The following is a 24,678-nucleotide window of genomic DNA, read 5'->3' on the forward strand; positions in this document are numbered from 1 at the left end:
TTATGCTCATATTTCCTTGTGAATATGAAACATTCAATCCACTGAAGTCCTGAATTATGTAGTTCTTGTCACATTAGTCTGGAAAGATGTACTTTTTCCTGGAATTGAATTCATGAAAGAATTGTATTCCTCAACTGTTGAGACCATCTCTTCATTATTTCTGATAATGGCTAAGCAGAATAAACCCGAAGAATTGCCTTTGTAACATTATGTCTTTTCAGAACTTTATTAGTTTACATTTTACAAGTATGAGGAAGCAACCCAGGCGCTAAACAAGTGGCAGAGGAAGCATTGATTAGGAATTAGAAATTGGCTTTGGATGACCTACATTCGGGTATTTACTTAATAATTTCATACAATCAGCACTTTACAATAATAATAAAAGCTCCCATTATGGTCTACAAAGCACTTTATATGCTTTAGTTCAGGGGTGGGGAACCTGTGGCCTTGAGGCCACATGTGGCCTTCTAGGTCCTCAAGTATAGCCCTTTGTCTGAATCCAAACTTCACAGAACAAATCCCCTTTTATTGTTATAACTTAAATTATTATATATTACATTTTATATATTATTTATTATATACAGCTTATTATAAATCCCCTTTATTATAACTTATTATATATTACATTATACATATTATTTGTTACATATAGCTTATTATTATAAAGAGGATTATTGGATAGTATTATAAAGGCTGCAGTTTCCCCACCCCTGCTTTAGTTTATCATTGGGACATCTTTGTCTGAGGAAGGTAGAAAAACTAATCATGCACAGTTTTCTGCTCTCTAGGTTCTCATTCTCTGAACTGCTGTTATGATCATGCTTCTTTTCATACCTTCACCCAGTATCCCTGCCTAACCCCTTATTTCTTCTTTCTTATGTAAGACTGAAGGTGTTAAAGGAAAGCTGGCTACTTTTTCTTACAATGAAATGTTTTCATGTAATCATTTATGCAAAAAATACAAGATTTTGTGGTATCACCTTAATTCTCAAAAAAAGTTAGATATAGAGAACAGTGCCTAGTATGAGTTTTGAATGACAGGATCTCCTCTAGACCCAAACTACATTATACCTGGCACTGATTTAAAAAATTATGAAGATCGTACTTCATCAAAACTCCAAGAACAGTGACTGAGAAGTTAATGAGCGTGGAAGTAGAGACTGTCCTTTATTTCATGAATGGACAGTTGAGCTGGAAGGGGTAATGAAGGTGCATTGTTTCTAAAGAAACATTTATAGGAGGGTCAAAAGATTTAAAAATAATAATATTATTATTTAAACATTTCTGTTTTTCCTTACGTCTCAAATTTTAAAATTAAAAATTGTCTCCTCATTCTCTTACTCCTGACATTTTTGCCTCTAGTTATCCCCATGATGTTTTTGCTTCTTTTATTTTATTTTTTTGGAAGTTATTCTTATTCCTCTGTTAAAGCAGTGGGTAACAATCTTGAATACAGACCATTCCTATACAATAGTTGTTATAGCTCAGCCTTGTACTTACTAAATCACAATCAGTTACTTTGGTACATGATGTTCAAGCTGTAAAGGGATACAGAAAGAAGCCTGGGCACCTCGGTGAATGTAATTTTAAAGGCAAGAGTAAGAAATTGAACATTTTAAACCAATAAGTGAAAGCTAGAGAGAGAGAGAAATGTTAAAATATCATCTTATTTTCTTGAAGTATTTTCCATCCAATCTTGTGCAGTCAAAATGAGCATTTAAGTGGGGGGAAAAACCTAGCTGAAGATCTCACAGAAGACTGGAGGGTGTCAGGTTTTCTTGATTAGAAGAATTTATCATCAAAGCCAAAAGAGAAAAGATCATGAAGATCAAAAAAAGGGGGGAGGAAAAGTCCTACAAGTGATCACAAATTAATGGTACAAAAATCAAGAAAACAGAAGTAGTTGCTGTTCTTGTAGTTCAATTCAATTTAAGGTACATTTTTTCTCAGTTTCATGTGTTCTTTAAACCCATTTAATTGTATTTGACATTGAAAATCTAATAAGGCCTTTTGTTTTCAACCAGTTTGCTAATTGCAAAATATGGCAGGAAGCAAAAGGGCAAGAGGTGTTGGTATATATTTTTAAAATATATAACTTCTTTTTTTAAATTACTTTTTTCTATTTTCCTTATCCATTTAGGCAGTGACTTTCAATTAGCCTGTCTACTAATATCAGGTCACTAAACTCCATAGCTGACGCTTTATTCCTTCATGTGGGTTGTCACTCGTTTGCTTCAGTTGGCTGGCAAAGGTGGTTGTATATCCATTACTAGCAACACAGCACTTTGCATTTCTGAATTGACAAGCAGCTATATTGACCCAGCGCTTATTATGGGTCAACAGCTGCGTTAACCAGCGGAAGGACTGAGGGGCAATTAAAATGAATTGGCAAAAATATATCTTCCTAATTTACTCCAATTTGTTATTTATGCTAACATTGTATGGCTTCTATGGTGACACTAAACAGAATGGACCCAATAATGGCAATTAACATAAAAATATAATGGCTAATCAAATTGACAGCAACTGTTTCTCATCATCTCGACACACAATACATTATCAAAACAAACTATTATGAAGGAGGTAATTTCAGTGTTCTATTCAACCTGCTGCATGTGTGCAGTCAGGGAGATGTGTACCAGCAATTACTGCTGAATCTAAAAAACTAAACAAATAACTTAATCGCTGTCGTCCTTTTTTTTTCCCCCAGGAAGCGGTAATCAGGATTTGCTAAAAATAACTGGTGTATAATAGTATAATGATGATGCATATCGTAGAATAGCTACCAAGAAATAAAATAGGCTTCTAGGTGTCTACTTTTTTTAAAAATAGGTTCAGGTAAAGAAAAAGAGCCTGGTGTTAGTAATACACATGAAAAGACAATAGCCTTAGCTGATGAATAGCTCCATGTGGATTTACTTTTACAGCCTAATATTTATAGCATAGTTTGCAGTGTCCAGAGAAGTTTAAAATCTGCTGGATTTAGTAACAAGTTTCACATCAGAATGGGCAGGAAAGGAAACAGAGTATTATTAGAAAATAGATTTTGGTTACTTTTCTTGCCAGTTCAAACAGTCGGGAAACAAGGATCTTGTATCAGTTTAAATTAAGTCAACAAGAATTCATTAAGCATATAATATGCTTACTATATGCCTGATGTGATGCTAAGCACTGGGGTTACAAAGAAACGCAAAAACAGTCCCTGCCCTCAAGGAACTTACATTCTATTGAAGATAGTTTGACATTGTTGCTACCCAAAGAGATCTCTTCTGTAGCTGTACAAGTCACGAGTAGTTAAAGTTACAGTTTCCATCAGGTTCCTAGAAATATGTTATATGTACTCTAAACAAATTGGCGTTCACTGGTGCCTAATGGGGCGTAAAACATGACCGTGTGACTTGGGAATTTATTAGATTCTGTTTGTGATACAACTTGCTGTGTTCTGTTATAGTTATTTGTTTTTATTTATTTATTTTGTTTTTTGGTGAGGCAGTCGGGGTTAAGTGACTTGCCCAGGGTCACACAACTAGTAAGTATCAATTGTCTGGGATCGTATTTGAACTCAGGTCCTCATGACTCCAAAGCTGGTATTCTATCCACTGCGCCACCTAGCTGCCCCATGTTCTGTTATATTTAAAAGAAATAAAAGTATGAGTCTTATTAAATGACCTTTCTAATGTACTTAGGAACCACTGTGAGATCTTGGAGCTCAATGCCCTCCACCGTGAGATTTTACTTCTACCACACCAAAAAGAAAAAAGGCATATTAGGATGTCTTGTTTAAATTAAAGTACTTTCTAGTGTTTGAAACATAAAATGCCTCCCACCTATTATAATTTGAATTTAATGTGTAGTGGGTGATTTTTCTAAATATGCATGTGTAGATGCAGGTCCCAAGGAGAATACGTTGTATAATGACTTTAAGTAACCCCAGGAATTTCAATAATCGATGAATGAATTTATGAATCTCTCCAGAATCTTCTTCTTTAATCTTTGTTAGATTTTCCTATAGTCATTAAACATGTACTGTAGCTTTTTAAATAGAGAATAGATGAATTTGATCCCTGACTTGGCAGTTCACAATTGGTGAGAAAAAATGTGTACGTTTATGATTGGTAAGAATGGTGGGTAGGCTGTTACCTACATTTGTTCCATGGTCCTAAAAATTTTACCAGTGCAGCAGTTCCCATGAAGGGAAACTCATGTTTTTGACATATTATGAAATTATACTAACAGTAGTACATGTTAAACAGTTTTTATAAATGGTTTAACTTCCTACTTGCATGGACTGGGCCCCTGTTAGAAAGCATGCCACTTTTCCCAATTAACAGTGCAAATTGTCAAGGGTGCATAGGAATTTGCAATTTGATAAAATCAGTTTTTTGACAGCAGGGGTAATCATTCTGCAGCTTCGCAAGTAGTAATCTGTGATCGAAGTGGCAGGATTTACTCTGAATTATGAAAGGTATGTATGTTATATAAGGGCAGAAAACCATTCGTATGAATCCCCTCCCCCCTTTCCTTATGGGGTTTAATATAGAAGTTGATATTAGGGAATATACCCCATTAGGCGTGATCTCTTTTTTCCCCAAATAGTAGTATTCATTTATATTCTGTTCTATTGCAGTATTCCGACAAGTCTCTGTATACCCAGCTGTGCTTTTATCGGCACATATTTGATGTGGACTGCGCACTGGAGAAACTTACTACTGATCATAAAGGTACGTTAAAATACTGTAATTACCTTTGAGTTTAAAGTAGAAATTTGCATCATAAAGGCCAGACCTACTCTGTCACACTGTTCAAACCAGCATCACACTGCTGTCTCTGAAGCAGGCAGCGAAGGCCTGTATGAACACAGGGATGCCCTGGGTGAGGAGGCGGCAGCATAGGAATCCCCGTCTTTGGCCCCCACTGCATGTTTCCCATTGATTTCTATTGAAGCAGGGTTTTGGGGGAGGAAAAGTACAAAAAAGACTTTTAAAAATACTATGTTTTTAAAATGCTATTTTCTGTAATAAAATAAGCATAAGCTCTGTGCTCATTGGGCCTAAGAAAACCAGAAATTATCACAAAGGAACAGACATGGAGTGTGTCTGTGCTGTTCACTAAAAGCTCGGGTTGATTTTGAAAGGGAAGGGTGGGTTGCAGTTTCAGCATTCTCTGAGAATATATATATATGTACCATGTCCCAAATGATCAAAAAACTGCCTGTAGTACACTGTTAAGGGCCTTATCTTCCAGAAGAGTCACAAGCCCTGTAGGATTTAATCAGGCTTTTTAAAAGCTTTGCTATGTAACTTACAGTATTTAGAATTGTCACGACAAGTGTAAGTTTTTTTCTCCTACTTTAAAATCACATTGACAACTTTTCCATTGCCCATTTTTCTTATTAGTTACCTACAGTGTGTTTATTTTGTTTAACCCTGAATATCAATCCGCTGTTTGGTGTTTGGTATTAAGCCTAGAGGAAACTTCCTTTTTACACAGAAATCGACATACATATGGTTAGATTACATTTATAGTGTTGCTATACTTTTCGTTGTTCATGTTTGAATTTTTCTTAAAGAAATCTATTAAGATACAAGACTTTAAACTTCTTGGAGGCACGGACTATGTCTTTTTTATTTTTGTAAAGGACCTGTGCTATATAATAGTTGATTAAGAAATATTAAGAATGAAAGAATGTTGCAATATTCAAAAGTACTGAAAGTTCTGAAAACCCTCATTTGTCCAACTCACTTGTAGTAAGTTAAACTTTGGCCAGTTTTATTTTTTCAGCTATGGAGTGGATTGGTTTGTGCACATTATAAAATGTCATTGATTTGACCGACTTCAGTCCCTGGATGTCACGTGTATTACAGTGTTGGAATATAGACATCATATTGAAACCTAAATGTAGGAGTTGTTGAATGTACTCAGTTGCATATGTTGCAAGCAAAGGTCTAATGCCTTTTTTTTTTTGGATACTCAATATGAGGGCTGTCTTGTAGGGTGGAAAGAGTACCTTATTTGTACCTAAAGGTCTTGTGTGCAAATGCTCTCCTAGAATGAAAAGGACATGCCCCCTAACCTCTCAGAGCCTCGGTATTCTCAGATGTAAAGTGATGGGATTCGGACACAAGGATCTCTAAATTTGTAATCCTATGGATAATAGCATAGTGGACACAATTTTCAAACCTTGATAAGAATGTATAAAATGCTTAGCCCTAGACCATTCTTGTTCACTCAAGGTTGTTTCATGTCAGTTCAAAAGCCAGCCCAGAAATCTAATTCTTGCCACTGGAAATAATAAGAGTGAAGAAAGTGAGAAGAAATTAATAAGGAAATAAAGTTGACTCTTTCACCCAGTAGTTTGTTGCTGAAAGGAATCAAGCCTTCTTCATTTAGTAATATGTCTTTGAAAATTCAGAGGATTTTGGGCATCTTCACAATATATATTTTAGTGATCTGTGCTCTATGATCTCATTGATATGGGTACTCCCTCCATTGGTGTAAATCAGACCTATCCAGACCACCTCATCCTATGTGATTCTTATCCATGCTCTTCTACACATCCTTCATAGTTTCAGCAAATAAAATTCATATCAAAAAGGCAATTTTTTCTGTACTTTTGTTTCTCAGTTCTAGGAATTACCCTGATTTAATAGTTTATATCTGGATGACAGGGAGTTAGCATCCATACAAAATCAGCTTGTAATTTGAGTCATCAGAAATACTTTGATAGCCATTATTTGTTCTTTCTCCTCAGCCCCTCCAAAGGAATTTTCCCCAAAGATCAGTTAAGGGTAAAGAAATAATTATAAGGATAGTAAGGTTAATAACATTGAATAAAACTGCCTCTATCTTTTAGGACGCCAGTTAGCTATCTCTCCATTGCTCTTGCTGGTGACATTATAGAGTTAGTTCAGCCTTTGTGGGTAGAGCATTTGCAGGTCATGTAACTTCCTTGGTTGTAAAATCAAAATATGTTAATGTTTTAGTTATGTTCTTTTCTATCCTTTCCTTGTTGACTGACTGGTTGATTCTCGGACAGCAAGAGTAAAATCCATATCTGCCCTTTAACCTGAAAGATCATCACTAATGCCTTTCCAAGGACTTGTGTGTTTGAAGGGCGTTGCTTCCTAAGATGAGAACCTCTTTGTTCACAATATATTTCATAGATTTCATTAATCTTAGTGATCCCAATGTAAATTATTATACAGTTCCTGGGAGAGAGCTATTGCTATACTGAGATAGAAGACAACATTTCTGTATTAATAATTGTTACTTATTAAGGAAAAAAAAACCTTGTCCTTCAGCTGTTTGTATGGAGAATTATTTTTAAATTATTCCCACTTTATACAGCTCCTATGAATGGGATTCAGTTTTGTTTATTATTGTTCATTTGTTTCAGTTGTGTCCAACTCTTTATGACCCCATTTGGGATTTTCTTAGTAAAGCTATTGGAGTGGTTTGTCATTTCCTTCTCCAACTCATTTTACAATTGAGGAAACTGAGGCAAACAGGGTTAAGTGGCTTGATCAGGGTCACATAGCTAATGAGTGTCTGAGGTCGGATTTAAATTGAGGAAGATGAATCTTTATGACTTTGGCCTAACACTCTATTCACTGCACTGATAGTAAAAGCAGGGTCAGTCATATCAACATGTATTTATTGATCTCCTGCAATGCTTGCTAATTAAAGAACTGAACTTGAAGTCAAGAAGGCCTGGGTTTAAGTCCTGCTTCTGACATGTTACTGGTCATGTTACTGATTTTTTTTTCCTGAACATATCTAAAAGACATATAGAAAAGAAAAAAAGAATTATTAGGGCACATCATCCTCTCCTTGGATTCTGTAGAGGCTCTTCCTCATAATTTATGGGAAATGAAATAACCATTTGGAAAGTCTCTCCATTTTCAAAAGAGTTAGAAGTATCTCCATAGTGATTATTAAATTGCTCTAACTACTCTACATCTCCAGCTACTGTTTGCTAATAAGCCTTTTTATTTATATCATGTTTCTAATAAATATATCATCTAACACATTTCTTGGCACATAATAGGAAATGGATAGCTGTCTTAACATTGATTATTTTTTAAATGGCAACGTGTTAAGGAAACTAAAGTGAAAGAGGACAACTAAGCTAATGGGTAACACAGGAAATCATATCATTAGATGTTTCTAGCACCTTCTCTTTATTTCTTGAAGTGAACTAGAAACAATTGGCATTAATTTTTTAACTGTCCAGATTACTTTTTCCATGTTGATCTTTTTTTTTGGACTTTCTGTTACTGAATTATCACCTACTGGTAATCTGTGAATTGGTTGATATCCACATTTTCATTCTGCTTTCCCTACTTTCTACAAATGCTATCATCAAATAGACCTCTTCTTTCTTCTTAATTCTTCTGTTTTCCCTCCTCATGTTGTGCAGTTTTGTTTTGTTTTTTTGTTGGGCAATGGGGTTAAGTGACTTGCCCAGGGTCATGCAGTTAGTAAGTGTTATGTGTCTGAGACCAGATTTGAACTCAGATCCTCCTGAATCCAGGGCCGGTGCTCTATTCACTGTGCCATCTAACTGCCCCTATGCAGTTTTTCAGGGCTCATTTTCTTCCTATGCTTCTGAGAAAATACTGAGAATACTGAGAATGGTGCTTAAGGGTTCTGTTCCTGTCAAAAGAATTTCTCTTGTTCAGAAGTTCAGTATGCACACAAAAAAACTACTACTCAATATTTAGTGTGTTTATAAATTGTATTTCTAAATCGAATCTACCCTCACAGTGAGTAAATTTGAGGATATTGTGTCTTATTCATCTTTCTAAGTACCTAAGCTAGAGTAAGTCTTCAGTAAATATATAGAATGAATGTACACATTTAAAATTAAAAATATTTGAAATCAGTGACTTGAAATTCTTTGAATATCAGGAGGATTAACATGTCAAAGAGACAGAGTTCTTTCCCGGAGCAGACCTAGGACTAGTTGGTAAAAATGACAGGAAACTTACAAACATACCCAGGTTACCTCCAACCTTAAAAATAACCCTCACTTGACCCTACCATTCCTTCAAGCTTTTTCACTCTGTCCTTTTCCTAAACAAACTCGTAGGAAAAGCTGTCTACTCTCATTGCCTCCACTTTCTCTTCTCCGACTTCTCAGCCTTTTTAAATCTTGTTTCATATCTCATCACTCAACTGAAACTGCTCTCCAAAATTCCTTCTAATCTCATAATTGTCATATCCCGGGGCCTTTTTTTTCTTTGAAGTTCTGAGGCATTTGACAGTGTTGACTACCCACTCTTTTTTTTAGTCTTCTCTAGGTTTTTATTGTACTGCTTTATCTTGGTTCTCCCATCTGATCTTTCCTACTCAATGTACTTCCCTAAATCAAGATCTATATTCCATTACTTATTTTGTATATCCCCCAAGGGTGAAAGGTGCATTCAGGAAAGAGTAGTACCTCTGGTATGAAGGCTGCCTAGCCCTTTTCAGGACTGCTTTCCACCTTTGGTGTCTACCTGATCCACCTAACTCTCACTTGTGGCTCCAAGAAGCTGTGGCATGTGTAGGGGCCTCATCCTAGCTAAACCAGGTTGAGTGTGACTGAGGGGTCTTAAACCCATTGGTGAGTTAGGGGGTGTCTAATCCCCACCATGTGAAGACTTTCCCTGGTGGAATGGGTGGATGAGAACAATTTGTTCCAACGGCCATGAAGGCAGCTGAAGCAGGCACTATGGAGTGCTTAAAGCTTGGTTAGACATCAAAGACTCCAAGGTCATCCATTGCATCTCAACCCATCACCAGTCATCTTGACTCTGTCCTGCCACTAGACTGTGACAACTCTGGAAGAGAGAGTGAGGCCAACGACTTCCTGCAACAATGCCTCAAAAAAAAAATACAAAAACTTCTGCAAAGATGATTCCACTCACCATCAGTTGCATCGAATCTGCACACACTTATAGACTTATAGACACATATAGACAACATAAAATCCAGGAGACCTGAAAGGTGAACGGCTCTTGTTGCACGAGAACATCTAGAGTATGACATCCAGATAGCATCCCTGAGTGAAACAAGTCTGGCAAATGAAGGCCAGTTTACTGAAATCAGAGCTGGATATAAGTTTTTTTCTGGAATGGCTGTAGTGAAGGGGAGTGCTATAAATCTGGTGTAGGTTTGCAATCAAAACTAATCTAATCTACAAGCTTGTGTGCCTACCAGAAGGAGTGAATGACAGGCAATGTGATTGCCACTTTCAGGAAAACGCCACGCCACCATCATCAGTGCCTATGCTCCCACCATGACGAACCCTTATAAGTTAGAGAAAAATTTTATGAAGACTTGGAAACCAAAAGAGACCAAGCTCATAATTCTGGGGGATTTTAATGCTAGAGTAGGCTCAGACTACCAGACATGGCAGGGAGTCCTTGGGAGGAGTGGAGTTGGAAACAGACTTGTGCATCTCATGACATCATCAGCACTGTCTTCTGTTTACTTAAATGCAATAAAACTTCGTGGATGTACCCTCTCAGCAAATTGGCATTTAATAGACTGTGATTATAAGGAGAAGAGACAGACAAGATGTGAGAGTGACAAAGGCAATGAATGGCACAGCATGCTGGACTGATCATAGCCTTATCTTCTCTGACCTAAATATTGCATTCAACAAAAGAGACAGCTCAAGACAGAATAACTACCAGAAAACTTAACATCAACAGATTAGAGCACTTCTCTGAGCAGGAACAGTTTGTTGCTAACTTGGAGAGAAAGTTGAGCCAGGACACAGTTGGCCTCAGTGGAACAGAAAAGCAATGGGCAGCGTTCAGAGATTTGGTGTACAGCACTGCTTTTGTTCATCTGGTGAGAACAGTCACAAACATCAAGACTGGTCTGACAAAAATGATGGGGAAATTCAGAAGCTGCTAAAGCTCCACAGGGTTTACCAGCAGGATCGTTTGTCTTTCTTTAAGAAGGCAACATTTAATTCCATCAGAAGTAAAGTACAAGCAAACTTAGAGAGATGCGGGATTTTTGGCTCAGTTAGAAGGCAGATGAAATGAAGTTTTATGCTGGTAAGGTAGAAGGCTATTTATGGGCCAAAGACATATGGTGCATCTCAACTACTCAGTGCTGATGAAGCCACATTGATTAGTGATATGGACATGATCCTGGAGAGATGAGCTGAACAGTTCACTTCCATAGTGTTCTCAACAGACTATCCTCAGTCAATGCTGAAGTCATTAGCCATTTGTCTCAGGTTGAAGTCAGTCTCTCTATAGACACTTCCAACTGAAGAAGAGGTTTGAATGCCATTAGGACCCTCTCCTGTGGCAGAGCACCTGGTGCTGATTCTATTCCAGCTGAGATTTATAAGGTGGGGTTGGGGGTTCTGTTGCTCATATAAAAGCTGACTAAAATTTATATGGCAAGAGGAGGTTATTCCCCCAGGAGTTCAAGGATGCCTCCATTGTCCATCTCTGTAAAGGTAAAGGAAATAGATTGTCCTGAGATAATCACAAGGCAGAGAAGGGGGGGATGTGTCTCTCCCTTAGTTATTGCTGGCAAGATTCTTGCCAGAGCCCTCCTTAATAGGCTGATCCTTCACCTGGTAGATGGTCATCTCCCTGAGAGTCATTATGGCTTCTGAAAGGGCCAGGAAATGGTTGATATGGTGTTTACTGCCCAACAACTCCAGGATAAATGCCAGGAGCAGAAAAGAGATCTGTACATAAAGTTTGTAGATCCAACTAAGGCCTTTGATACTGTCAGTTGTGAGGGGTTATGGATAATTATATCAAAATTTGGTTGCCTGGAGAAGTTCGTCAGTACCGTACATCAATTTCATGATAGCATATTTGCCCAGGTTCTGGATAACGTACAATGCTCTTGGGCTTTCCCAGTCACCAGCAGAGTGAAACAAGGCTGTGTGCTTGCTCCCATGCTTTTTAACATGATATTTTCAGCCATGTTTCCAAATGCCTTCAATGAGGACAAGCATGGCATCAAGGTCAGCTACTGCACTGATCGTAAATTCTTCAACTTGAAAAGGCTACAAGCCAAGACTAAAGTGGAAGGAATATTGGTGCATGATTCTTTGTTTGCAGATGAACATGCACTTGATACAACCTCTGAAGCTGAGATGCAACAAAGTATGGATTGATTCTCTGCTACTAGTGCTAATTTTGGCCTGACACACCAAGAAAACACAGGTGCTCCATCAGCCAGTAACACACCATCCATGTGTGAAACCTTTCATTATAGAAAATGGAGAAGTGTTGAATATGGTGGATAAGTTCACTCACCTTGGCGGGGATATAGATTGTTAATGAGGTTGACACATGCATTGCCAGAGCTAACTCAGCATTTGGGAGGCTCCAAAGGAAAATGTGGGAGAGAAGAAGTATTAGACTGACTACCAAACTGAAGGTCTACAGAGACATTGTGCTGACCTCATTGTTGTATGCCTGTGAAGCCTGTTGTATGCCTGTATTACCAGTGCTATACGCAGAAGCTGAATTGCTTCCATTTGAATTGTCTTAGGAAGGTTCTGAAGATCACCTGGCAGGATGAAATACCAGGCACTGAGTTTCTTTCTTGAGTTGAGCTGCCATGCATTCAAACTCTACTGCAGAGAGTACAACTCTGACTGGCCACGTGGTTCGAATACCAAACGCACGCTTGCCTAAAAGACTATTTTATGGAGAACTCACACAGGGCAAGCGCACACATAATTGTCAGAAAAGGTGATATAAGGATGCTCTGAAGGTCTCTCTTAGTAACTTTGGAGCTGATTGTGTGACATGGGAGACACTAACACAGAACCACCCAGCATGGTGTGTCCTAATCAGAGAAGGTGCTGTGCTTTATGAGCAAAGCAGAATTGAAGTAGCTCAAAGGAAATGTGAGATATGCAGATTTAGGGAATCCACTCCAAATGTTCACATAGACTGTTTGTGCCTGACCTGTGCCCAACTCTGCCCAGACCTCATATTGAACTGATCAGCTACAGTTGGACATGCTGTAACTGGACTCTAACATAGTGATGTCATTGTGGTCCTCTTTGAGAACAAAGAACAACAACCATAGTATTTGCTGTAGAATTTTCTTTACTCTGAGCACCTTAGCAACATTTCCTTAACAAAGGTCTTGTTAATTGGTTTTTGTTTTAGTTTTAGTTTGAAACATGGCAACTTACCTTGGAAAAACACATTTTAAATTCTTTGAAAGAGATTTATTTTTTAAAAGCAAAAAGTGGCTCTCATCAGAGTTTTTTGTATATGCTTTCAGTCATGAAGGTTTGCAGGCCATTAGTCCCTAATGTAAATTAACCCCATTTGGTATTTTCTCATTCCTTTAAAATGATAAAGGACTGTTATTCACTTTGGTGAAGTGTTTACTGTATATTCACAGTAACTACATAACATTTTTAAATCTTATTTCTGTGGGACTGTGGCATTATTATTGTAACTGCTCCAGAAAGTACAATGCATAGTATTATTACTACACATACAACATAATGGATCCAAAGGAGGCTTTAGAGGAGTATAGTAGCTATATATGAAGCAAAATCCATTTATAGGTTGGCAGCAGGTAATGGTTCCATTTGACTTTTCCTGATCCTATGGTGCCCTGGTCTGAATAGGGATAAGTGAACAGTTTTGGGGTGAGAAGAGAATCAGCCCAAATCTTTGCCCAATCATCCAAATTAAGTCTGTTTAAACATGAAAAGGGGGCGGGGGGATGCTTCTACTTTTTCACCTAAAATCTTTCCTTCTTGATGATTTCTCTTTCCTTATTCCTTGTAATACTTAGTCCTGCTTTTCTTTCCCTTCTTCCTTCTTACTCTACCTCATCACTTTCACATTGTGCAAAAATTCTGTAATTCTTTTGTCTTGGGTAAGTATCAGCTGTCAATGTCCTGTACACAGTAGATGCCTAATAAATGTATAATTTAATTTTAGAGAATTTAATTGTTTTGAGAAGTCTAATAGGTGAAGTAAACCTTTGGAACATTTTAGCATAGAAGACATCTATCAATTAGTCACTGCAGATCATTGTATCTAGTAAGTAAGTAAGTACCTTTTGCCCAAGATGTCAGAGGAGTAAGTGATGGGAATTGAATAGATTGAGGAAATGGGGATTAAAGGAATTTGAGGGATCATCAGTATGTATGTTGAAGTCTCCTGATATGTGGACAGGAAATGGGGAAGAGAGCAAGACTATTAACCAGGAAAGAAAGAAAATGTCAGGAGACAGGAAAGACAAGGCAGGGAGAAAAACTGAGTGTTGTCAATAAATAGCAAACACCAGTATCTGAATTTAGTGATAAATCTGGATAATGTGAACCTCCACGGAAGAGAGATTACTTAGTCTGAAAGTGGCAGTGAGGACCAAGGAACACCTATCCCTGTCACCATCACCAGTGAGTTGAGAGACATGAGAGAAAGTCTTACCAGTACTGGAAGGGTGGCATGGGAGGTAATGATACCATGGAGTCAGGAAGATGGAAGGAATGAGAAAAGGTTTTAAGTAAAATAAAACTTATTCATAGTGGAGTGGGCATCCCAGAGGATACAGTTGAAGGTTTGGCCAGATCTGAAGTGGAATATTTGGTCAAGTGGTCAGAAATAGGGTTAAGGTGGGTAGGATTGAGAGATTTGGGGATAAGAATTGGGTTTATGTCTGTCAGCTGACAGTTCAGAGTCGCTGGGGTGGGGCAAAAATAAAAGAGTAGTAACCATAGAGGAATGAGACCAGGAAGAATATCAGTGGTTGGAGATAAGGCCATTGAGGAAGGCACATGGTTAGACTGTTGTGGTCCTCCCTTGATATTCAACCTTGTGGCAAGTGGCCATGGTAGGCTAGAGCAGGAGGAGGTATGAGAGTATAGACAGGAAACAGGAGTGCCTTGCTTGGAGAAGACCTTGGCAGGCAGAAAGGTGAGAGGTCTTTGTCCTATCAACCAAACTGGCACTGGAGATGACCATAGTAGGACCCAGATTGGCAGATAGGCTGCAGGAGTCTACCTCTGGTGTGCAGCCCAGCACAAGACAACAGAGAGTAATGTCCACAGGAGCATAGATTGTGAACTGGAAGGGACCTTAGAAGTCACCTCCTTCAACATCCTCATTTTACAGTTGAGGAAATTGAGGCTCAGAGAGGTTAAATGACTTGCTCAAAGTCACCTAGGTATCTCATAGATCCAGAATTTAAGCTTAGGTCCTCTGATGCCATGTCAAATTGTTCTGTCCACTACCAAGACTGTACAAGCCAAAGGAGGTATTGTTTGTGCTCTACTCATCATTGGTCAGACCATATCTAGAGTGTTTGTTGAATATCTAGAGGAAAATAAATAGGATATTGAGGCAACTAGGAAAATTGAATTAACTGGCAATAGTTAACCATTTCAACTATATATTGCCCTCTGCCTTTGATTCCATTGCCCTGTTGTCATACTGCCTTTGACATCCTGCCAAACTTCAATCCTGGATAATTCTAACCATCTTTCTTACTCCCAAGATACTGAATATTTAGAGAATTTCATACTACCAGAACAACTTGGGTCTTGATTCATTTTATATAAATTCAACTGGATCTTCACTGCTACTCAGAAAAAATGTTTGTTCTTTCTTAATTCTATCTTATTCCCCTCAGTATCTATTCCAAATCTCTACTCCCCTCACTCTCAGGAGATGTGTTTGCCTCCTACTTTACTGAGAAAATCAAATCCATATATTGTGATCCTCCTTATCTCTTTTCTTCTTTCTTTGAGTCCCTTTACATCTTGACCCATTCTCTTATCTTTTCTTCCTTTCTCTGAGGAAGAATTAGTCCTCCTTTACCAAGACCATCCCTTCTATTTATGCATTCCATCCCCTTACCTCCCATGTCTAGGATCTTATGCTGTTGATATTTCTCCTGTCTTCCTCATCCTCAAGCTACCACAGTCTACTGGCCCAGATCTCCCCATCCTTAAAAGCCTTCACTTCATCCTGCCACATGCACTACTTCCCATCTTATATCTCTTTTACTGCCAGACTCCTAGTATTACTGTCATCTGGAGTTCTTTGCTCCATTTTCTTACCACCTACTCATAACCCCGCTTGTTATCTAACTTCTGACCCCTACTACCCAACTGGAAATTTTTTCTACAAAAAGCAATCTCTTCACTGCTAAATTGGATGACCTTTTTTTCGGTCCTTGTGCTCCTTGGTTTCTGTAGCTTTTAGTACTGTTGACTATGTAGCTTATCATATCCCTTCTCCCAGTGTTCCTCTTTCTTTTAAGGGCACCTCCATCTTCCCAGCCACTAGGTTTGTAACTTTGGAGTTATTTTTTAATCCTCCTCATCCTCATCCCTCTATATCCATTCAGTTATCAAGTCATGTCAATTATATCTCCACTACATTTCACTCCTACATTCCTTTCTTTTCACTTATTCTTTGATCACCCTAGTTCAGATCTTGCTAACTTTCTCACTATGCATCCTGGGCCATCTCTAGTTCAATATCTGGACCCAGATGTCTCTAAAACAGAAAGTGAGACTAGTGACTTTGCACAGCCCTCCGTCACTCATATCAAAGTCAATTGCAAGTCATATCATCATCTCCCTGATGTCATGGTCATCTTCGAGAACGAAGGACAAACCACACAACCACAACACCTCTGCTACTATAATACCCTCTTAATTAGGCACCATGTTTTAAGTCTCTTCTCCAACTAATCACTTCTGCACAACTGTCAAAATAATCTTGCAAAGGGAAGTCAGACAAGCCAGATCACTCTGAAAACTATAAATTGATCTTACTACATACTTAAAAAAAAAAAGCAAATTGCACATAATAGAAATGTACAGTTTCTTTTTCCATTCTACTTTATATATACAAATGTTCTCTACTTGGTTTTTCTTAAATTCAGAATAAAAATATATTTTAAAAAGATTAAAAAAAATCTTCTTGTGGTATGTGACCATGTTACTTCCCTGCTCCGTAATCTTCAGTAGCTCTCTAGTTCCTCTAGAACAGAATAAAAGCTCCTTAACTTTGTCTCTTAAGCCCCTCCATAGGATGGCTCCCACCTACCTTTCCAGATTGATCACCTTTTTTTAGCTTCTCAGATTGTCTTACACCATGATATAGTAATTAGAATGCTGGATTTGGAATCAGAAAGACCTATCTTGTTCTTACCATATTACCAGCCCTGTGAACATGGTCAAATTACTTGTAAATAATAATAACTAACATTTATTTAATGTTTGTAAAGTACTTTACATATATTATCTCATTTCATCCTCAAAACAATGCTTTGAGGTTTATTATTTCCATTTTACAGGTGAGGAAACTGAGACCAAAAGAAGAGACCTACCCAGAGTCACACAGCTAGTTTAATGTCTGAGGCAGGTTTTGATTATCCTCTCTCAGCCTCAGTTTCCTTATCTGTAAATTGAGGTTAATAGAACCTGTGTGAACAACTTGACGAAGTTATTAAGCTCAAATGAGCTAATTAAGTATATTGCAAACCTTAAAGTGGTGTGTGAGTGTGTGTGTGTGTGTGTGTGTGTGTGTGTGTGTGTACTGTTGATATATAGTTTCTCATTTCTGAGTCACATGAATGTTACGCTCCATGCCTGGAATACATTCCTTGCTCACTTCTCCCTCTCAAAATCCTTCAATACTGGGCTCAAGTGCTGCCTCTTCTAAGTTTTTCTGGTCCATCTAATCATTATTACTCCCCCCCCTCAACTTTTTGTGTACTACACTTATTTATGCAGGCATTATATCTCCCTACTGTATTATAAATTCCTTTAGGGTCTCACCACTTTCACTTCTCTCTCTACGTCTCCATCACTTAGCATAGTGCCTTGCAGCAGAGTAAGCGTTTAATAAATGTTTGTTAAATAGAATTAATTATGATTTGCCTGTTCTGTGCAGATCAGAGTGCTAGATGCTAAATAACATTCATAATTTGGAGGACTGTTTCTTCCCTCAGCAAGCTTAAAGTCTAGTATCTGTTGTTAACAATTAAAATAATTTCATTGGGAGGGGCGGAGCAAAGATGGCAGAGTAAAAGCAGTGACTTGCTTGAACTCTCCCCCAATTCCCTCCAAATACCTGTAAAAAATGACTCTAAACAAATTTTAGAGGAGCAGAAGCCACAAAAAGACAGAGTGAAACAAATTTCCAGCCCAAGACAACCTGGATAGTTGATTGTAAAGATCTGTTGTGGTGGCCTGGCCTGGGAGGGGAGCGTAGTTCAGTGTGGGCCACGCAGGCAAAGAACCTGGAGCAGTCTTCAAGGGATTGAGTCAAGGGGAGTTGTGGCAGTTTCCAGACTTCTCAACCCTCAAACACCAAAGACAACTTAGAAGGTCAGTAGGAAAGGTCTGTTGGACCTGGGTGAGAGAAGAGCTCAGTCTGGCCCCAGTCCCAGCGCAGCCCTGGGGGGGCGCTGCTTCTGGAGCTCTTGGCCCACAGACAATGGGGAGGGGGGAGGGCTGATCAGAGGAGGATTGCAGTGATCTCTTTACTGGTGCTGAGGCAGGATTCTCTTTATTTGCCCTTGCTTGGATCTGGGTCACAGTTCTGGGTGACGATCCTGGGGCGCGAGGAGGAGTGCTGGTCTGGTGAAGATTGTGGTGGCAGTACAGAGGGAATCCTCCTCACAGTTCTAAGACAGAAAAGAGTGCATGTGGTCACTCATAGACCAGAGCACAGGCCAGGAAAGGAGTAAACACCTCTCCCCTGAGCATAGCACCTTGGAAGAACTGAAAATTTACAGGTCCCTGAAAGTATCTCTGAAAACAGCTGCACTTCAGGGCTCTGAAAACCCCTGAAGCTTGGGACAGTACAGTTTCCACACTGGAAACATATTATACTGGAGGTATAGTTGACATGACCGTACCTTAACAAACAGTTTAGAACTCAAGTAATTGGCTGGGAACATGAGCAAACAGCACAGAAAAAGTCAGACCATAGAATCTTACTTGGGTGACAAAGAAGATCAAATCAGACAACCAGAAGAAGATAACAAAGTCAAAGCTCCTACATCCAACGTCTGCAAGAAAAATATGAATCAGTCCCAGGCCATGGAAGAACTCAAAAAAACGATTTTGAGAAGCAATTAAGAGAAGTAGAGGAAAAACTGGGAAGAGAAATGAGAGTGATACAAGAAAATCATGAAAAACAAGTCAACAGCTTGCTAAAAGAGACCCAAAAAAATAGTGAAGAAAGCAACACCTTAAAAAAATAGCCTAACCCAAAAAGCAGAAGAGGTCCAAAAAGCCATTGAGGAGAAGAATGCCTTAAAAAGCAGAATTGGCCAAATGGAAAAGGAAGTCCAAAAGCTCACTGAAGAAAATACTTCCTTAAAAATTAGAATGGAGCAAATAGAATGAAGCAAATTTATGAGAAATCAAGATAATGTAAAACAAAACCAAAAGAATGAAAAAATAGAAAATAATGTGAAATATCTCATTGGATAAACAACTGACCTGGAAAATAGATCCAGGAGAGATAATTTAAAAATTATTGGACTATCTGAAAGCCATGATCAAAAAAAGAGCCTAGACATCATCTTTCAAGAAATTATCAAGGAAAACTGCCCTGATATTCGAGAACTAGAGGGTAAAAATAGAAATTGAAAGAATCCACTAATCACTTCCTGAAAGAGATCCCCAGAGGAAAACTCCTAGGAATATTTTAGCAAATTCCAGAGTCAAGGAGAAAATATTGCAAGCAGCCAGAAAGAAACAATTCAAGTATTGTGGAAACACAATCAGAGTAACACAAGATTTAGCAGCTTCTACGTTAAGGGTAGGGCTTGGAATATAATATTCCGGAGGTCAAAGGAGATAGGATTACAGCCAAGAATCACCTACCCAGCAAAACTGAGTATAATATTTCAGGGGAAAAAAATAGACTTTCAGTGAAATAGAGCACTTTCAAGCATTCTTGATGAAAAGACAAGGCTGAATAGAAAATTTGACTTTCAAATACAAGACTCAAGAGAAGCATGAAGAGGTAATCAGGAAAGCAAAATCATAAGGGACTTATTAAAGTTGAACTGTTTACATTCTTACATGAAAAGATGATATTTATAACTCATGAGACCTTTGACAGTATTAGGGTAATTAGAGGGGAAAGATAGATAGATAGATAGATAGATAGATAGATAGATAGATAGATAGATAGATAGATAGATAGATGGCACAGGGTGAGTTGAAGATGAAGGGGTGATATCTGGAGAGTAAAATTCAGGGATGAGAGAGGATTATACTGGGAGGAGAAAGGGAGAAGTAGAGTGGGGTAAATTATCTCACATAAAACAGACAATAAAAAGCTTTTACAGTGGAGGGGTAGGTGAGAGGGAATGAGTGAATCTTATTCTCATCACATTTGGTGTAAGGAGGGAATAACATATTCAACTGGGTATGGAAATCTATCTTACCCTACAGGAAGTTAGGGAGGAGGGAGATGGGGGGGGTGATAGAAGAGAGGGCAGGTTGGGGGAGGGGGTAATCAGAAGCAAACACTTCTGAGGAGGGACAGGATCAAAAGACAGAATAGAATAAACGGGGGGAGGGATAGGATGAAGGGAAATATAGTTAGTTTTTCACAGCATGACTACTGGGAAGTGTTTTGCATGACTACACATGTATAACCTAATCGAGTTGCTTGCCTTCTCAATGAGGGTAGGTGGGGAGGGAGGAAAGGAGAGAATTTGGAACCCAAAGTTTTAAAAGCAAATGTTAAAAATTGTTTTTACATGCAACTGGGAAATAAGATATACAGGCAATGGGATATAGAAATCTATTCTTTCCTACAGTAAAATAGAAGGGAAAGGGGATAAGAGAAAGGGGGAGGGGGTAATAGAAGGGAGGACAGATTAGGGGAAAGGGTATTCAGAATGCATGCCATCTTGGGGTAGGGGCAGGGTTGAGATGGGGAGAAAATTTGGAACTCAAAATCTTGTGGAAGTGAACGTTGAGAGGTAAAAATAAATTAATAAAGTAATTTCAGTATTAGTCATTAAGAATACTTTTAGTTGCCTATTTGGTATGGAAACAATTAAAGAAAGATAATAGATCTTTTTCATTATAAAAGTTTTTGTAAATAAGAGGGTGATAAGCTAGATAATCTTTTTTGCTTCATGTCACTTCCTTTTTATGGAAAACTTAATCTGAGATCTTTTAGAAAACAAGTTTTTTAATAATGAAAATTAACTTTGAAAGAGTTTTTCACATAATTCAATATTGAAATGTAAGGAAATATGATAATACAATTGTAGAGAAGAGATAAATTATATTAATATTGCCCAAGGCCTTTCTGACTTTTTAGCACTCCAGGTTCCGAGCCTTGAAATGTCATAGTTTTCTTCCTGTACAGAATACATGAGGCATAACTTAACTTTTGTATATTAATAACAAAATTAAAGCCAGTCATTTTAGTCCTGTTGTGTAGCCTAAATACTGATATGGCCAAAGCTAAAGAAAACAAGTATTTTTCATTCTCCCCTTTCAACACTCCCTCTCCCAAGAGGATCTTCAATTCCATTTAATTCAACTAATATTTAAGTGCTTGCTAAGTGTCAGGCACTGGGCTAAGTTCTGGGGATACAAATAAATAAAAGAAAAACAATCCCTACCCTCAAGGAGTTTACAGTCTAATGGGGAAAAACTACTCACTGTGTTGAAAGAGGAGGGAGGGAAGGATCTTGTTCCCTGGAGTGGAAACAGAGCTGCTGGTGGAAAGTAGCGGTTCCAGGTCGAGGTTCTGCCCTTTGTAGAAGGAAAGCTTTGCCCTTCAACCCAACAGAATGGGAGCCTGAGGGAGGTGAGAAAGTGTTGACCATCTGAGGTTTAGCGATCAGCTCATCCTGGCAGGGGCAGGTTGTTGGACCCCAGGAGATCTAACAGAAAGAATTCCAAAATGGTTTTCACTCTTGTGAGAACAGAGTGTAGTGGAAAGAGCATTTGAATTGGTGTCATGTGAGTAGATTTGAATACTGCCTTTACTATTTGCTACCTGTATAGCATCAGTCCAGTCACTTTCCTCTTTGAACCTTGTCTTTGAAATGAAGAAGTTGATCTAGATCTTGTCTGAGGTTCCCGGCAGCTCTAAATCTCTTATCCTGTGATCATATTAGTGAAGTATACCCAGTCAGCACAATTTTAGACTTCACTATGTTGGCAGGTACTGTAAAGATGCCAAGAAATTGGACTGGAGTCTTTTTTGAATGGAAAATTGATTCTGTTTCCTATATTTTGTCAGTATAAAAAATTAATCTACTTTGAAATGTTATTCAACTCCTATTATTATTAAAACTAACTTTTCCTGTGCTATTTTTATGCACATCATGAGAGTGGCATTATTTATCTCTTTCCACAGTAGCGGAGAGCCCCTTGTCACACTGCTTTGTTCTCTTCTCCAATACTGCCAATTTTTTAAAGTGTTTTTTTTCCTAAAGAGAAGTTTAAAGTATAGCAGAAGAAATTGTGCAAAAACAATTGTAATTGTATGAGAAATTTTTAAAACACTTATCTTTTTGCTTCCTTTGCCCTTCAAAAGTGAGGTGCCAGTGTGTCTCTGTACCTTTTCCGGGAACCTATATAAGCTAGGTAATTTTTAGATGTTAGTGCTGAAAAGTTTCTGATTCCAGTAATGTATACTTTCCTTAAGCCAATTTTGTAGTAAATACACCTTATAAATACAGTCAGAAGTCCTCTCAACTTTTTCAGGTTGGTATAAACAGTCATTTGTTCTCTGGTCGGATATGATGCCTTATTACTTTCCTGTTGTTTCTATACAAAATGTAGTTTCTTTGTTTTTTTATAGAGAAGAGTTCTGCAGTACTAAAGTGCTGTTATAGTGACATCAAGCAATAATTCCGTAGAAGAGGTGAAGATCTTCATTTGTGAAATACATTGTCATTTTTGAGTACTGAAAATAGGGAGAAAATCTAATGGGATTTTTTGATACCTCTTTTTATGCTTTTATAACTGATGAAGGGGAAAAATTTAAACAAAAACCTCCCATCACTTAGACTATAATGTGAGCTAATCACTTCGATATTTTGAAGAAAAGTATTTTTAAACAGTTGAGCTGGTGAATTTACTTTAAAAATGTATTGTGCTTACATAGTGCATGGTTTTATTTCCATGATGTTTTTTACTACATAATTATACATCTTAATTACGTAATTACTATCATAATTATTATGTAATTGCATGTACTTCCACTAATTACGAAATCAGGAAGTATAATTATCTAGTAAAAACTTTATGAAATTTTATTTCATACACTAAAAATTACTTAAAAGGCTATTACTATGGCCTGATGGTAGTCATCTGTGATTTAGTAGTGAATCTATTCCTGATCTCAGTACCCAGTAACCTTATTAAGGGAGCAGGGTGGTAGACCAGTGACACCTTCATCCAGTGGATAGAGAAGAATGAAAAGGCTGGCAGTGATCATAGACAAAGAAAGACTAAAAAAATGTACTTAGCCCTATTAGTATAAATTGCTGATATGGGCCTTTGCTTACTTAGAATTAACTAAATGATAATTTGTTTGTGATTGTGTAGTTGTGTGGGAGAGCATGGTATTGCAGGGAAGTAGAATAAAGAATAATAAATGTTTCTTCTCAATCTTCCACATAAAAGTACAACTTTTAAAATAAGAAATTGAAGTGACAGCTAAGACATTTTTGGTTTGAGGCAGAGAGACCACTTTTAACTTTCTAATAACTACCCACCTCATAGTGTGGTCTAGACATCTTACGTTTGACAGAAGCATTCTTTGTTATGTACCTAAACCATCTAAAGGAAAACAAAGATATTTTAAAATTTATAACTCTTAGGTTTGGATTTGTTTGTTTCATGTTCACTAAACGTAAGAAAAGGGCAGATTGCTTTTCTTCTATTTTGAAGATGTTAGAAGTTGTCTTTGATTTTTTAAGTAACATCAGACCCTAAATACAGTAAATTCAAAATGACATTCAAATTGCATAGTGAAACAATAGTTATGACAACAAATTAGATATGGCATCTAAATTATGCTATAAAGAGAAATCCTAAAACAGTTTTTGTCTATAATATTTTATTTTAGCTGTGGACTAAATCCCATTTTAGAGATTCTCCTTTATTTTCTAAGTAGGGTAATATTGTAGAAGACTAATTGGAGGTTGGTTGAAATTGCAGATTAATTAGAAAGGAAGGGTATATATAATACTCATGACAAAGAATAGAGTAGATCATTTAAGTGTCCTGATAAAATATGTAGTATAAGTTTCAGTAACATTAAAATACTGATATTTGGGTGGGAAATAATTTGACCTAGTGTTCATAGGAGTATATATTATTTCTTTCTAAAGTTTCATTTAGTCCCAGCACTTCTTTTGTCAAGGATAATATGTCTAGGAGACCATTTGAAACATCAGAGTAACTTTGCAAATAAATAATTAGCCTTCTGCATCAAAAGAATACTTAATGTTGAGCCATTCAGAGCTTTTTAAAATTACTTATTTATTTGGGGGCATTCTTTTCTTTTTAGATTCTGAGTTTCATGTTCTCTCCCTCTCACCCACTGAGAAAGCAAGCAATATATATATGTAATGTATAAAAGATATCAATTATACATGTGAAATCATGCAAAACATATTGCTATATTAGTCATATTGCAATAAATAATTTAAGCAAGA

The 24,678-nt window shown here is 37.5% G+C and overlaps 1 protein-coding gene across 3 annotated transcripts in view; it reads left to right on the top strand.

Moving 5' to 3' along the window:
* The window catches only part of POLA1 (DNA polymerase alpha 1, catalytic subunit), a 330,831-nt gene that overhangs the window by 235,419 nt on the left and 70,734 nt on the right, over positions 1–24,678 (top strand). For all 3 annotated transcript variants that reach the window (XM_027845456.1, XM_027845457.1, XM_027845458.1), the window contains one exon: positions 4,628–4,721. In XM_027845456.1, coding sequence (XP_027701257.1) covers positions 4,628–4,721 — 94 coding nt within the window. The remainder of the gene's footprint in view (positions 1–4,627; positions 4,722–24,678) is intronic.

Source organism: Vombatus ursinus, unplaced genomic scaffold (genome assembly GCF_900497805.2).
Source record: "Vombatus ursinus unplaced genomic scaffold, bare-nosed wombat genome assembly UNPS02014962.1, whole genome shotgun sequence".
Taxonomy (NCBI): Eukaryota; Metazoa; Chordata; class Mammalia; order Diprotodontia; family Vombatidae; genus Vombatus; species Vombatus ursinus.